This window comes from Caloenas nicobarica, chromosome 1 (assembly GCF_036013445.1).
Source record: "Caloenas nicobarica isolate bCalNic1 chromosome 1, bCalNic1.hap1, whole genome shotgun sequence".
Classification (NCBI taxonomy): Eukaryota; Metazoa; Chordata; class Aves; order Columbiformes; family Columbidae; genus Caloenas; species Caloenas nicobarica.
In genome coordinates, this window is record NC_088245.1 from 80,957,326 (window position 1) to 80,974,032 (window position 16,707).

The 16,707-nt window shown below is 40.3% G+C and overlaps 1 protein-coding gene across 1 annotated transcript in view; it reads right to left on the reverse strand.

The window, feature by feature from the left end:
* PDE3A (phosphodiesterase 3A) overlaps positions 1-16,707 on the reverse strand; it is a 264,176-nt gene that overhangs the window by 90,003 nt on the left and 157,466 nt on the right. Inside the window, exon 2 of the mRNA XM_065632929.1 lies at positions 10,821-10,871. Coding sequence (XP_065489001.1) covers positions 10,821-10,871 — 51 coding nt within the window. The remainder of the gene's footprint in view (positions 1-10,820; positions 10,872-16,707) is intronic.

The window sequence follows — 16,707 nt, forward strand, 5'->3', positions numbered from 1 at the left end:
TGACAGCTGCCACACACTTCCTCTAAGTAAATGCCATGACACAAAGCAGTGTATTACCTCCACCTTGTCTTGCATTGCCTCTACACAGTTGTGTGTGTTTACTATTCTGCTGCCACTGAAACCTCTTCAAGAGACCACGTGCTGTGGTGGTGGTGGTGCCACGGCGAGCAGGGCTCCCACCACACGCTGTAGTCTGCCAGGGAGACAGGCTGTGCAAAAGGAATAACCAGGCACAACCCACCAGACACAGGCACTTCAAAGGAAAAGGAACTTCTCGGCTCAAGCTGACCCTGGCTCTATTGCACATCTTCCTAATCCCTAGGCAATCTGTGAGCCAGGGAGACCTACACAGTCCCACACTGACTCCTTCGAGGCCTCCTTGCCCATAACCATTGCTTCATCCTCTTCTCTATGAAGAGCTCCATGACCTTTGCACGTACCAAGAATCCTTCCTGCACTGAGGGTTTTCATGCAGGTCCCTCACACTGTCCTGCTTGTAAGTCAGCCTCGGCTCTCCCCTATACAAACATCCCCACCAATGCATTCACATCCACTGTCAAGACGCAAGAACTGCTGTCTTGCAGAGGCTTGTACTTCCTCAGCACGAAGTTCCCAGCGAACCTGGCTCTGGCCATACTGCTGTCAGGCTGCTGGATGCAGGGGCAGCTGGACAGCAGTAAAGTCTGAATTTAATGGACGTCTGAGAGAAAAATAAAGCACATGATATTCAGCCTTCTCATAAAGATATCAGATATGACATATGGATCCTCATGGATGTGTAGGGGTTACAAGTGAGGATGATTCAGAGCAGAAAGGCAAGATGCAACTAGTAAAAAGGTCTGCAGCTAAGCAAGCCACTAGTTGGAAAAAAAAAAAAAAAGAAGAAAAAAAGAAAGGAAAGGAAAAAAGAAAAAAGTGAAAACACAGTTCCCAATCCTGACAAAGGGAACCTCTTCCATTTCTTTACAGCAGCTTTAATCCATCAGAATTAGATCATGCATGAAACACAATGAAAATATGGTCGCTGCATGATGTAACGATATATCAAGCTCTCTCTTGGAAAATACTTGGATTTATCATTTTACAGAATTATGACTCAAGTAAAATTTGAATCAATTTATTTTCATTTTAGCACCCTGCACAGGTTGTAGGCTATGGGAGTTTCTCCCATCTACCGCATCGATGGTAAGGAACAGGATATTGCACTGTACATGCAAGCTGCCTTAGGTATAGCTGCGCTGTAAATCGCTGGCAGGTAAGAGAGGTATCACTTCATGAGATTTACACAATTCCACTAAAATCTAACCTGGTGACTTAATGGTACAGAGAGTATTACCATTGTTTATACTGCTATAGGCATGCATTTTTCGCTAAAGAAACATTACTGATGCATTTTTTTACCTTCACAGTACATTCCTTTGAACAATCCAAGGCTTTATAAAACTGTATATCAATTACTGGGTTATTTGGGTTTTATATTGTTGTATAAATCTAGTTCCTATTTTTTAAATTCACAGGCATCAATGAAACAATTAGTTTACATCACGGGCTAATGTGTGAAGATTTTTCCTGTCTTAGGACTGGTATCAAATACAACTTCTATGCTCAAAGACTATGGCCTGTGAAATCTACAGGGAATTTCAGGCACAGGGAACTACTCAACATCCTTACAGCAAATATTTAACACCTCATCACCTTTGGCTCATTTGGTTACCACAGCACTTTAAGTGCATATCCATTCACTGAAGTCATTCTCAGCTGTAGCTATCAGGGATAAAAAATCAGGATCAGTCCAAGAAACAAGATTCTCAGGCACATACATCAAATAAAACCAACAGAGAACCTCCCCCAAAACCTGTACTGAAACTTCAAGACAGATTTTCAGGCAATCTGAACTGCTGGATGGACAAGAAAGAAAAGCATTCATAAATTCTTTCCTTAGCTCTATAAATGTAGTTCCTTCTGAAATTAGTGAGAATTCAAGATTCAAGCACTAAGAGATAGTGTGGTTTGCTGAAAAGATGTTAATATATAATGCAGAAATTTTGCTTCAATTTACCCATGCAAAACACCCGCAGGATCGGGCTCTCCCACATATAACGATATGTAGCTAGGTAAGGTGTTTCTCATCAACCAAAACCAAAAAGACCTAATTCAGGGTTCACACTCAAAACCAATTGCCTCACTCTTTCACACGTACAAAAAGCCAGCAGCCAACAAAAAAATTCCCTTTTTGTACCAGACCACAGAAACCATGGAGACTTATGTGATATAGTGTCTGTGAGTGTAAATGATGCTCAACTGATCAAAAATAAAACGATACAAACTCCCCCCAAACAAACAAACAAAACCCCCAACAATATTGTCTATAGCCATTGTAACTACTCTTGTTTTTTTCCACCTCTCCTTCTCAGCCTGCTGACTGTTCTCGGTTTCATTTGATTTGATATAAAGTGTGTAACATGAGGAATAAAAATCACATAATGACTTCTAAAAGATACAAAGTATGTTCAAATAGAATATCAAGACTTCAGACTTAGAGTTCCCATGTCTCTAAAAGTCAGATCTGCCATATTATTTTAAATTAGAAACAAGATCAAACCAAAAATCCCACTTTCAGAATTCCATTTTATTTCCTTCCTTTAGTCTTTAAAAAAAAAAAAAAAGTGGTAATATAGTAAGCCATTTTGGAGAGGTTTTGTCATTTGTTAACATAAATATCTTTAATCTTGCCTGAATAGAGAAATATTATACGATGTTACTACTCACCTATCAAAATGCAATATCATTTCCTCAACGTTCTAGTGCATCCCTTTAAGGACTAAATAACAAACTTGCACCAAAAGGCAGAGCTATTATTTTTGTATGATAACTGTGTGAACAGGATCAGCCTAAAATGCTCAAGAAGTTGCCTTTTGTGGTTGTCATCTTGCACAGTCACTGCATTTTCCAATGAGGCACTGTTGAGCGGGGGGAGAACAAGCAGAGCAGCCCCACTCCACCTGTGCCACCCAGAGTAAGAAGCGGTGCGAAGAACCAGATAAATATCTTTGGGTTTGAAGCTGAACATTCTCTTCCCTCCCTTACTTTACCTTCAAACAATCCTTATGGATTCACGCTCCGCTCAAGTCAACTCCATCTATGTGCGTCACTTACTGAGTCTCGCTTCGCCCAAATTGGCAGATAGGTCAGGGAAATTTTATTTTCTCTTTTAAAACCCTCCAGTGGCATTGAGGGGCTGATGAGGGAAAGGATACACTGCTTAGTGCAGTCAAGCACACCTCACATCTAGGTAAGGAATACTTACTTTTCCCAGACACGTCATACTGCAACACAGTATGACGCAATACAACATCAGGGTTAGGAAACATAAAAGGGAAAGGAAACACTGGAAAAGTGAGGCTGAAATAACAGCTTTCCTTGGAAGCGACGTTACTGTTTCTACATCTTCTTAACAGAAACAAGATGACAAATGACTCAACTTCCTAACAGAGCATTTATTTACTCTTCTTTACCAGGAGATTTAAGAATGTCTGAACTGGATCAATTCCATTTCGATGCAATGAAATTATATTCATCAACGATGCCTTATTATTTTTATTGTAAATTTTTTATTGGGAATTACCAGAGAATCTGATTCCTTTGAAATTAAGTATTTCAGCTAGTTTAAATGATAGCGAGCCAAAGTAGAAGAATAATCTAGGTATCTGTTCAGCAACAAAAAATATTTCTGAAGGAGGACTTTTAAAATTGGGCATTTAAAGCTGTAGCAAATCGATACGGTGGAAGATTAGGAGAAGTCAAAAGAGAAGGCATGTTAAAAAAGACAATATTTAAAAAGCAGAAAAACTTTCTGAGAGAATACGGTGGATTATTATTCACTTAAAACCTTTAAAGTAAGACTGGATATATTTAAAAGGCATATTCTTCTTTAACTAGAAAACATAGGCCTGTTTGTGACACCATGAAATTTTTTTACTAGTAATATGTTTGAGATCTCTAGATGTTCACAGTGGTCCAAGCTACAACTCTGTAAAATATGGCATACAACCTGCCCTTCCCTTCCCTCTCTCAATTGAAAGGGTACAGGAGGATCCTTCTCAAAAACTGGGAAGTATTTCTGTAGTTCATCCTTCCTTCTGTTGAAGAATTTTCTCTCAAATTGCCTCTTTCCCATTGATAAAGGCATCCCCTCATAGCCAACCACTTTATAAGCAGAAAACTGAGTTGGAATATGTAATAAGCTATTACCTCCACTTTCCTTTCAACATTATTTCTAGAATTATTTATTTTAGTGCCTTCACATCCCAAGCAAGATATTGCCAAAAAAATTGCAGAGCCCTGGATTGCCTGGAGCAAGAAGCAGGAAATGTACTAATTGTACTCCCATTCACCACATCTTAGTCGTAATTATGGTGAAGATCCTTGCTCCAAACAGCATTCCACAACTTTTCTGTTACATCTGGTCTATATCGTTCACATCTGCTTTACTCTCATCCTTGTTAGCATATTTGTAATGATGCATCAACCAAGATGATGCTGAAAAACCCGAGGTTCTGCCAATGCATTGCATCTACTTGTAATCAGTGACTTCATACATACATACGCACATGTAAGATATGAAATGCAACAAAGATACGCACCAAAGAAACCATCAGTAGTAGACTACAATTTTCTTTAGCCACTCGGTTTAAAATACTCCTAAAACCTTTAAAAAAGTCTCATTTTTGAGACAGGGAGATTCTGTCAGTTACTTAAGTCTGCATTAGTGGGCTGTCATGGCACCTCCACAGTCACGAGTACATGCTCTCGCAACATCAGCTTTGCCAATATTTTGCACGATTTATCATGGAAACGACAAGTAATGATAAGCCGATTCTCACTGCATGCAGAGGACCCCGACCACCACTGTTAAATCACCATGAATCTCTTTACAGTGGCATTGCATGGGAAGACAGTGACACAACAGATCACCAGAGCACAGTACCTGGTCAGTAGCGGGAATCGACTCCCACCTACGCTTCAGCAAGTACAGAGATTTCCGGCTCATGATTTTGAATCTGCTCTAGAGGTCTTTCCACACTCGAGAAAAAGTCTTCTCCCAAACCAGTGTCAAGAACCTTATTTCTGACTCCAGTGCTTCATTGCTGTAGACGGCAGAGCTCCTCGGTGTACACAAGTTTTTTGCAAGCTGCAAGGTTGAGATCAGTCACACCCAAGCTTCTTCCGTTTCTCTAAAGCATCCGTCTCCTTATCATGCCATGACAAAGGGAGGCAGTAAAAAGCCTAGCTTTCACTGACGAATTACCTCGCAAAACGCATGGAGTAGGTAGACAACACCAGACGCACTCAATCTGAAAATAGCTGTTGCTTAGGAACTGGAGGGGTAAAATGAAGCACCTCAGATATATGATTGAGAGCTTTTATATTTAAAGAGAATTAAAAAGACTGGACCCCTGTGTTTCTCTCCCGATTATCATCCTTTTAAAATGTTGGAGGGACGACTGCTCAATTCCACTGTATCCTGGGGCTACGCCTACATCTTTGGCAAGCCAAACAAGGCTTGATGACAGAGCAACAAATAACTCCCACACATTCAAGTTCCCATGTAAAAACGTGTGCACAAAGCATGCCATGGGTTCCACCTGAAATATATTAGAAGTATGAAGTATAATATTTAAGTAGAATAATTAAAATATAGTTTGCACACTTTTTCTGCAGAGGGATAATATACCAAAGATGAATTCTGTTAGTCACATTTTCTTGTAGCATGTACTGATATTAGAAATGGATATGAATATTTTCCCCTCACACGAGATGATGTGGTTTTACAGACTGCATCTGTTATTTGAGAGATTTCTTCAGGCAGATGAAATATCCCTAAAAATTTAGAAATTCTTTAACTTGGAACTCAATTTTGAAGTTTCCTGGGTAAATCCTAACATGTATTAATTTTAAAAATTAAGCATGTGTTGTGGTTTAACCTCAGCAGTGCACCAGCAACCAGGAAGAAAATTAACTCTATCCCAGACAAAACCAGAACAGCATGGAACATAATGAAATTCACTTTGCATTTTCTGAATGAGTAAGTTCTCTGCATTAAGCATTTACAGCAGGGAGTGTTAACCTCCAGAGATTAAAAAAAAAAAAAAAAAAAAAGAAGAGGTAGGTAGCCAGGAACTCATCTGCTCTTTGTAAGGCAACCTAATTCACTCTAATTACAGCAGCTTTGATAGTAAAATTATTTTAAAAGAAAAAGAATCCTACAACATACGTATACATATAGATGCGTGTAATGTAATAAAGTTGAGTGTGGAAGCCAGGAGCAAGATAAATACTGTAAAGATTGCTTTTTACGTGTCCCATTTACATTCTATTGAATTGCAGATGCTTATCAGGAGACAAACTCCTGCAAACAGAAATTCCCATAAGCCTCAGTGTATTTCACTTGACATCCATCAGTACTGGTAACTACTTCACTTTGCATTTAACTCCCACAAGCAGAAAAGGAATACATTTTCCAAGTGGGCCATCGAGAAGCATGACATGCACTGTAATAGTTTCCTCTCATGCTTCAACACATGCCATAGAAAACTTACTACTTCTTAAAAAAACTTGACAGAATTAGTTTTGTTTAATGAGTCGTGGTAGAATACTTTTATGAGTTTATATGTGGGTTTTAGTTTTACATTATGGTAAACCGGTGGTTCCACTTGCTTTTCTCTCAAGTGACATTGCTAACATTCACACGCACGGGTGGCTTCCTAAGATCTGTCTTCCCATTTTCTTCACTTTACTCCATAAAAATTAAAAGACCATGGGTGACTAATAAACAAGCTCCCAATAACACAAGCTTAAACCCCTTCCTTCCCTCTCACTGCTTGCCTGAGCAGCACAGGTTACCACTGGTCAGGAGAGACCTCTCCTGCCAAGTCCCTTTTCTCTGCTGGAGGAAAGCCCCATAGACCTTGGGAAACACCATAAGCAACTGTGTGGCAGATCCTGCATGCACTTGCCAGCCCATCTTTAAACAGCTGATGCATCGGTTTTGAAGGAGAAGCATACCTAACAGATTACTCATCTTAATTTTTAAGCGAGACCTTGTTTAATAAAGGGTACATTTATTAAGGACACAAATCGGCTTTTTTTTTATACTACATGCAAATATCAGATCCTCCTAAACTTCCAACTTTTTGAGGGATTAGTCGAATTAAGTTCAGACTTATTCTTGTCAAAGACAGTTTTTAGAGCCATGTAAAAGAGAGAGTCTGAGGCTATGGTGCAATAACTGAGGTTTATTTTCTTCCCCCTAATGAAACTTTTCTTCCTTGCTTCTTGTGATGGGGCAGTAGAATACTACACAGTAATCAGAGAACTTGGGTCATTTGCTTTTCCTACCCTATTTGAGATACTAAACATTTCTGTGGTATATGCTGATTGTTAGTTTTACAAGGTTCTTACAAGATTTATAATAACTAGCTGTCTAGAAGCTTTGCAGAACATCTGTGCACAGCACAAATGAAATAAGAGAGTGCTTAGAGGATGGACTTGATCAAAACTATGCACTTCTTTTTAGATGGATTTAGGAGGAAACACCTCACTGCTCTACCAAGGAGACCCTACGTATGCAGATTTTCTCCTGTTTTGAACACACTCTCAGGGTGCGATTTTTTTTTTTTTTTTAATGAAATATGCAAAAACAAAGACATTCTGCCTAAGGAAAAAATAATCAGTGGAAGTGTCTTCTACAGGAAAATCTGATACAGAGTTTTCTAGAATAGTGTTTTTAAAAATTCAACCATATTCTTCAGGAAAAGTTCAAATGTCTGCAGGCTGACCTGCAGAGAATTCCACTGAACTTCCCCCACCCCCTTTTTTTTAATATGAAATGGTGGCAGAATATATAAAACATCACACAGAGAAGGAACAAAACCGCTCTCAGAAAGACAGAGAAAAATTTTACATTTATATTGAGTTACCTTCTTACAATTATTTCCTCCTCAGCCTCTAATGAAATCCAGAGAATTTCACCTATTTTTGAGTAACCAGTTATTTCATTTTGCCAAATACAAGCTTCCCTAGCAGTACCCAACAAATGATTTTACTTGCACTCCATATAGATGGGCATTTGCAGCAAATGAGTTAATGTCCATGGGACCTCTTCCTTTGAAATTAGGCTATGCCATGAAAGCCCTCCTTATTCTCAGGAAGGAGTGAAAGAGAGTAACTAGACAATACATTAATTTCTCTGGAACTCTCCTTGGAAGAGACCATAGCCTCATGAGAACAAATAATTAACAAATTCTTCAGCAACTATTTCATCCTGTGAGTTCGCTTTTTCAGAAAATTCAAAAGGCACCTATTAAACAGCCCAACTCTGATTTCCTGCAGCAAGGTACCTTTTTGATGGACAACTTCATCCATTTTACCTTTTAATTTAAAATCTATTTGGACCAGATTGATACCGCTTACCTTACACCTAAATCCCTTTCTCTAACATTTCTTATTGGCTGGCTGTAAACCTTAAAAAATGTCCAGCTGGCACCAAAAACCCCTTCAAGCACAGAGGAACACAGCCAACAGGATGCATCAGGCATGAGGACTTAGACAGGACTTAAGCCTCCATCTCTGATATCTCAGTGCAGACTTCATATGAACTCCAATCAGCAGCCTCCAAATATTTTGCTGCCATAGGCAAAGCATTAGGACTCTGGTGCATAGTTCAGAGCATACGAAAGACTACGCAAATTTTCAAATGCACACAAAAATCAGATTAAAGATTTGCAATGTCAGAAAATTTTAAGAAGTTTAAGTCACCTTAAGAGTCCTTCGAGTGACTACCTTCCCCTCAACAGTAGGTTACAGTCCAGTTTACCTTCCACTCTTTGGACAGAAGAACACAACTTGATCAACTACCACATCAGATGAGGCAGGAGAGATTTTGTACTGAACAGGTCTCACTTGACTGGATAGGATTTCCCTGATTTCTGAAAATTCCTTAGTTTCCACTGAAAACTACCTTGCTTTCTGTTTCCTGGGGATTTTTTGTTTGGTTGGTTGGGTTTTTTGGTTTGTTTTTTAATCTTTTTGAAATAATAGACTGTTACCTAAAAAAAAAATCAGATCTGCAGTCCTTCTTAAGCTGTTTAATGAATATCCTGCAAATTTCAAGATAGTTTTGAAATGAAATGCAAGACAGAAACGTAGAAAACTTTGGAAAAAAAAATGCAGAATTCTGCAACAATAAGGGAAAAAAACCCCAAAACTTAGTAAATGAATTCTGCATTTAAAATAGTAAAACTTTTCTACTAAAATAAGTAGCAGCTTCCTGATTAACATCTGATATTTTCACAGAATCACAGAATGGCAGGGAGTGGAAGGGACCTCGAAAGATCATTTAGTCCAATCCCCCTGCCAGAGCAGGAACACCCAGATGAGGTTCCACAGGAAGGTGTCCAGGCGGGTTTTGAATGTCTCCAGAGAAGGAGACTCCACAACCCCCCTGGGCAGCCTGTTCCAGTGTTCTGTCACCCTTACCGTGAAGAAGTTTCTTCTCATACTTAAGTGGAACCTTCTGTGTTCCAGTTTGAACGCATTGCCCCTTGTCCTATCATTGGTTGTCACCAAGAAGAGCCTGGCTCCATCCTCGTGACAACTCACCCTTTATATATTTATAAACATGAATGAGGTCACCCCTCAGTCTCCTCCAAATTAAAGAGACCCAGCTCTCTCAGCCTTTCCTCATGAGGCAGATGCTCCACTCCCTTCATCATCTTTGTTGCCCTGCGCTGGACTCTCTCCAGCAGTTCCCTGTCCTTCTTGAACTGAGGGGCCCAGAACTGGACACAATATTCCAGATGAGGTCTCACCAGGGCAGAGTAGAGGGGAAGGAGAACCTCTCTCGACCTACTAACCACCGCCCTTCTCATACACCCCAGGATGCCACTGGCTTTCTTGGCCACAAGGGCAGGTACTCCAGTGATTTTACATGTGTGAGTACAAAGGTTAGGTTAGGAACTACCCTACTGAAATTAAGGTTGCAAGCAACAGATAGCTCCACAGCAGTAGAACCTATTTATTATAGATTTAGACATAGACGTCCATATTTGTATAAAAATTCTTCACCTGAAGGAAAAGCAATTCCAAAATACAGAAGCCCTAATAATATATTTATATAATTTCAACACCAGATGGGAAAAAGTGCTTTTCCCAAGCAGGAAAACTCCTGAACATCAATGTTGGTAGCAATGTCTCCTTTGCAGCAACTCTAATTCTACAGATAATTAAAAAATGTGTCAGCATGATGCCATTAACACTACTAGCATAACTTCTTTTCAACGATGTGTCAAGAGCAAACCAGTAGCTACACAAGGCTTTCCTGCACCTCATCACACAGTTCTAACACCAATAATCCCTTTATTATTGAACAAGGTGAGAGAGCCATCCAAGTTTTACAAGTTTGTCGGGTTTCAAAGAAAAAACTACACAAAACATACACACATTATTTGAAACTGTATTCCTTTGATATCCTAATGGAGACAGCTATGTAAGAAATGCTTTCTCAATACATCTAATTAATCTCTCTGCTACTGAAAGAAACTTTCTGTTGCATGACTCAGATCTGTCTGCACCAACAGTTTGGATTACAGCTCAAAAATCATATTAACGAAAGCTGTCACAGTTTTATGCATTTTTGCATTGATTCGACTCTGCAAATATTAACCAAATGAACAACTTTGCCAATCTCGGATGGAAAACTTGCTGGAATACCTGAAATATACAAAAAGCCAAAACCAAACACAAAATACTGAGCAACTGACCTGTGAACCTCTGGGTCCTCGTTTGTGATCCCATTCAGAATGCCCCATGAGCTGAAAAACAAAGAAAAGCACAGGTAAGTGAGAAAGTGCACTGATTAGCTTTAATTGAAACACTCACACTTTTATATCTGCTAAACATTTTCTTTGAAAAAACAAGTTTGTTTTTACAATTTATTTCATGCAACTTTTAGCTTCATAATGAGGGTGAGAAGACTTATGAGTTGTTACTATAACTTTGTACTTTTACATTCAGTGCCAAAACACATCCAGCATCACAACACTGCTCATGCCAATAAAATTCCTGCTGCTGTAGACTCAGCTTTAGCCAAATATTGAATACTGATCTGGCAAAAGGAGAGCTGATATATCAACAAGATTACCAAAACAAGGGGATAATTGATTAAATAGCAATGCACATTTTTACACCAGCTATGAAAGTTAGCGACAACTTTAATTCTGTCTCACCGCTGAATTATTCTCAATGTAATAAAAAGCAGAGATGTACCCTTCTCAAGGAAAATAGGTTTGTGTCATCACATAGCAGAGGAAAGCAAAGAGGAAGACAGTTGAGAGCTGATGGGTTCTTGTGGAAATTAAAATCTGTGACGGTACACAGCTCCTCAAGTTAAAGAGAAAGTAAGCATTAATTATGGCCCAAATTCAGCTCTCAAATCCTCCACGCAACCATACAGGAGACAGTGTTGTGAGACAAGTGGTCAGACATGGGACAGTACAGATAGACTCCATAAAAAATCATTTCCCTTCTCCCATAATTTTTCTATTGTGGCTCATAACTGTCTGCTAACACAGGCACTCAGTCTCTTAGCAACATACAGTTTGCACACAGCAGCTCCTTCCATGTATGTCATGGTGGGGAACAAAAAAAGAGGAGAGGGAATACCCAGTAGGCTTTATTACTGCTTTATGTAGCCAAAGATTATGGGTAAATGTAAACTGCTGACAGCAAAGCTCTCCTCACACCTGCCCAAAACCCCTGGGAAGCATCAGGGGGTGCCCGAGCTGCGCAGCTCACCAGGCGCTGCTGCTGCTCATCCTGCCCTGGAGTGTTCGGCTGGCACCTGTTCCAGCCTGGGAGCTGGCTGTCTTTCACAGCTATTCAGGGATCTCTTCTGGGTAATGCTTTTTCTTACTCACATGAGCATAGTTTAACACAAATATAAAAATACTTGAATGAAAGATAGGAGGGTTAATGTGACATGTAATGACTTACGGTCACGAACACTTTCTTGCTCTTTTTTTCCCAAAGGAAACGCCTTCTCCCACGTCAGAGGTAGGCAATGAGATTTACAACCTAAGCTTATTGCAGAACGTGCTTTTGAAACACTCATCCCAGGACAAGAGATTAAAACTGCTTCGAAAAATGAGGAAAGCCACAGACATCTCGCAAAATCTTTATCTTCTCCATCAACTGTTCCTACTTAGTCTTTTCTTCTCCAAGGGCCCCTTCATTTCCTTAAATTATTACTTACGATTACCTGCTTTCACAACTGGAGACAAACTCCACATGCAGATAGGCATCAAAGATCAGAAATGTCACAACATTTTTTTACCTGAGACAGCCTCACAACCGACTCCCTCATTTTACTGTAATTATTTCCCTTTTCCATATACTGTTGGTGGAAACGCTGGCTATGTCAGGTTTCCCTGTTGGTTTCTCCATACTGTTATGTTTGCTCACTACTGTATGAAACTGAGCTTTCATGTTTATGAAAGCTGGCCTCTCAGTAAATAACTGGCATGCAAAAGCTACCAAGAGATGCATCTACCCAAGGTTATGTGCTTCACAGAACCTCTGCCAAAATCCTCAGAACCTGTGCTTCCTCCCTGGCTCCTGCCACTCTGGACCAAGAAAACCTCTTTAGTTTTAATTCCTCAGCCCCCGTTGCCTTGTGGGGAAGTGGTGCTTGCTTTCTTAATTTACTGGACTATAGAAAAATTAATTTAGCATGAGTCTGGCCACCTGCGATTCCCAGCATAATAAGGGGTTTCTTTACCTACAACTTCCTACCAGTGAAATTAGCACAAAAAATACGCCTGTTATTTCACAGTTAAGAAAAAAGGATTAATGTTACAGGTCTGGCTACGGTTACTGTGGTTCTACAGGCCCTATAGACATTTGGCAGCACATAACATACCCTCAAAACCAAGTGTTAGCATGAGATCCCACTACCAGGTTTGTCATTCTCCCACCCTCACTGAATCCACAGTTTGCTGAAAAGCAAAGGGTTGCTTTACTTCTGCCACCAAAAATAAGCAACGCAATTAAGAGTCAAGCTTGGAGTTCTCATTCTCATTAGAGGAGGTACACCAAATGTAGGTATGCTCCCAGTCCAGCCAGCCCCAGGCAACCAGACTGATGTGTGTCAGGACTGGTTACTCGTGACCACTACCAACCTTCAAGCCCAGATCCAGTCCTCAAACATTCATTCTCCTTCAGGCATAGTTTGCCCACCCTGTTCCCTAGTTACTAACTGCTGTGCCCTTGTGGCCAAGAAGGCCAACAGCATCCTGGGGTGTATTAGAAGGGGGTGGTTAGCAGGTCGAGAGAGGTTCTCCTTCCCCTCTACTCAGCCCTGGTGAGACCTCATCTGGAATATTGTGTCCAGTTCTGGGCCCCTCAGTTCAAGAAGGACAGGGAACTGCTGGAGAGAGTCCAGCGCAGGGCCACAAAGATGATTAAGGGAGTGGAGCATCTCCCTTATGAGGAAAGGCTGAGGGAGCTGGGTCTCTTTAGCTTGGAGAAGAGGAGACTGAGGGGTGACCTCATTAATGATTTATAAATATGTAAAAGGTGAGTGTTACGAGGATGGAGCCAGGCTCTTCTCGGTGACAACCGAGGGACAAGGGGTAATGGGAATAAACTGGAACACAGAAGGTTTAATTTAAATTTGAGAAGAAACTTCTTCTCAGTGAGGGTGACGGAACACTGGAACAGGCTGCCCAGGGAGGCTGTGGAGTCTCCTTCTCTGGAGACATTCAAAACCCGCCTGGACGCCTTCCTGTGTAACCTCATCTGGGTGTTCCTGCTCCAGCCGGGGGGATTGGACTAGATGATCTTTCGAGGTCCCTTCCAATCCCTGACATTCTGTGGTGTTTCAGACGCCCATACAGAGGTTTTCAGTGCCCAGAGTGCTGTCCTGTGTTCCCGCCCCCGGCTCTGCTCCTCCTCCTACAAGGCTTCCAGGTGCCTTTCAGCCCAGGTCTCCCACCGCTGGCCCTGCTCCTCTACCAGGTGCTGCCCATCCTGGGGCACTCCACAGATTCGATGCTGCAGCAACAGCTAACGCTACCGCGAGAAATTAGTGCAAAGGCTGCAAAAACTTGTCCTTGTTCCATTTCTCAGCATTTAGCTATCAAAATCACCTACTGAAGAGAGGCCAAAGTCACCAATGAAGCAACCAGTCATGAACGCATTGGAACCAACAAAGTGACCCCTTGATTATTCTGGCACACTTTATTAGCAAACTGCTAACTCCTCACAACAAATTACACAACCCACATTTCATTTCATTTCTCTACAAATGGGCCTTTGTGGAATCAGCCATGTTTGTATTTTTGCTGAAGGATCCATTGCTCCTAGTGTAAAATAATTTGAGCATCATTGTTCTCTCTATGCCAGGATGCTCTACTGACTTTTAACCCTGTTGTTATCACCTGCTAAAATGTTGAGCACGAGGAAAAAAAGGAAAAGCTCCAGGATACTAAGACACCTTACCAATACTAGGCAGTTTCCAAGCATGGTAGTAAAATGCATGATCCTGTGAAGCCAACATTTTCCTACCATTTTTATAACCTACTGAATATTCCTTGGGTTTAAAAAGTATTTCTTCCTCACAATCTAGAAAACAGTTTTCATCTCATGCTAGATTGTTCTTGGCATCTGCAATCTAACATCCTACAGAGGGATGATTGCCTGGGTATAACACCCTTTAGCTAAACAAGCCACACTGTGTTAGATTACTTCTGAACCTTAGAAAGATTTCCTTTGAATGGACAAATACTAAGTGTTGGACTACAACATGCAGAAAAGGAGGAAAGCAAGTATGCCTGACCTATCAGGCTACCTGGAAATCACAATTTCCACAAGTTTTATAGAAATCAAAAGATAAAGAATATTAAAACAAGCAAACAAACCCAAACACCCCAAAACAACACAATCAGAAACACTCAGAAACATAGAGAGTATGCATAAATCCACTTGAGTCTGAGTAAATCCTCTGAAATCAGAAAAAAAAAAAAAACCACCAAAAAACCCGAACTGGTGCATGCATGAAAACATAGATACGGACACAAAAATGCATTTGGAAGCACAGGGTTTTATGTTTACTCCTAACAGAAGGGTTTGTTCCAGACCCCACCGCTTCTTCTAAAAACTACTATGAATCAATCTGGTCCAGAGGAAAGGTAAACACCCTCGCACCTCCAATCACTTTCCTTTATCATTCTTACTGACCAGGCTACTGAGGCTGAGCAGACCAGCAGCAGCAAAGGAGGGATAAAACCAAAACCAAACTCCCACATGGCTTCTATGCGTGAAGTTTTTCTCAGAAGGAAAGTATCTACTTTACATTTCATCTACAACTGTCCTGGCAAACCAGCTCTGACAGTTTTAACACTTAAGGATGAAGGCAGCTTTCAGCATCAAGAACAACTCTTTCATGTTCAAGAGTGCACAAAAACACAGGCTTTGCTAAAGCCAACTGGCTCGCTCTACCCTACTAATTGACTAACAGGTCTCCAGGGGAAACAGCCTCCTGCAGCCCAGCTGAGTTTGAGGATGGTGAATGGAAGAGGGGGCAGGAATGGAGAAGACCCTAATACCAAAATCACAATTGCAGAGAGAAAACAAGAGATGAAAAGGGGCTAACTTGCTCTGTGCATGTAGGGTGGTAGCCTGTGCTCTAAAACTCAGGCTTTCACTATAAACACTATGAAGTCTCCAGGCCCCACGGCTGTAAAACCAAATTTTAAATGTAAACCAGATGTTTACTAATGCAATGATACCTGAAAAGGAGTACGGCATGGCATATAAGGGACTACCTACATTACTTATCTGAGATACTAATACCAAAGTAGAACAAAGACATTCAAAAAATAGCATCTTCAGCTCTCACCTCTCTAAATGGAGTTATTTTCCCATTTTGTGATTTAATTAGATGATTACATAATAATCTCAACTTTCTTTCACTAAAATTTGTAAACCATAATTCTAAGCCTCCTCAGCATTAGAGGACTGCAGGAAAATGTGACCCGCACATACCATAAAAGACCTAAATGAACAAAAAGACAGAAAGTAAAGAATGACAACTCAAACCTTTTTAGCTATTTCTAAGTCTTGTTTTCTACTTTTTTTTTTCCCCCACTATCATCTTTCCTAGTCTGGGTTTTTTATTTTGGGACCTTTGAACCAGCACTACTGCTAACTATGCCATGGGTGAAAAACAAACAAACAAAAAGCAAACCAACCACTCAAAAAACAACTCACAGAAATAGAAAAGGCATAGTCTTATTATAAAGACCTCCACAACTGGGCACAAGTGGGGAAAAAACCCCAACATTTAGAATATGAGCAGTCCCATGTATATTCTTAGGAAATGGAGGGAGTCCTCAGTAGCAGAATGCAAGAGCATTTTGAAGTCACAGGGTTTTCTTTATTTAAACAAATAAAACAGTCAGAACAGTTTCATTAGAGGGAATGAGCAGATCTTTTCATGGTAAGTACCTAAGAGGACCAATGAAGCAGTTATTCTTAGTGTTTAATAAAAGATTTTACGTCTATTCATAGCCTATTCTAATTCTATTCAGTTTATAGTCTACTACTCTGGAATTTTATTTAGCTATATTTTTACATATACAGAACATTTTT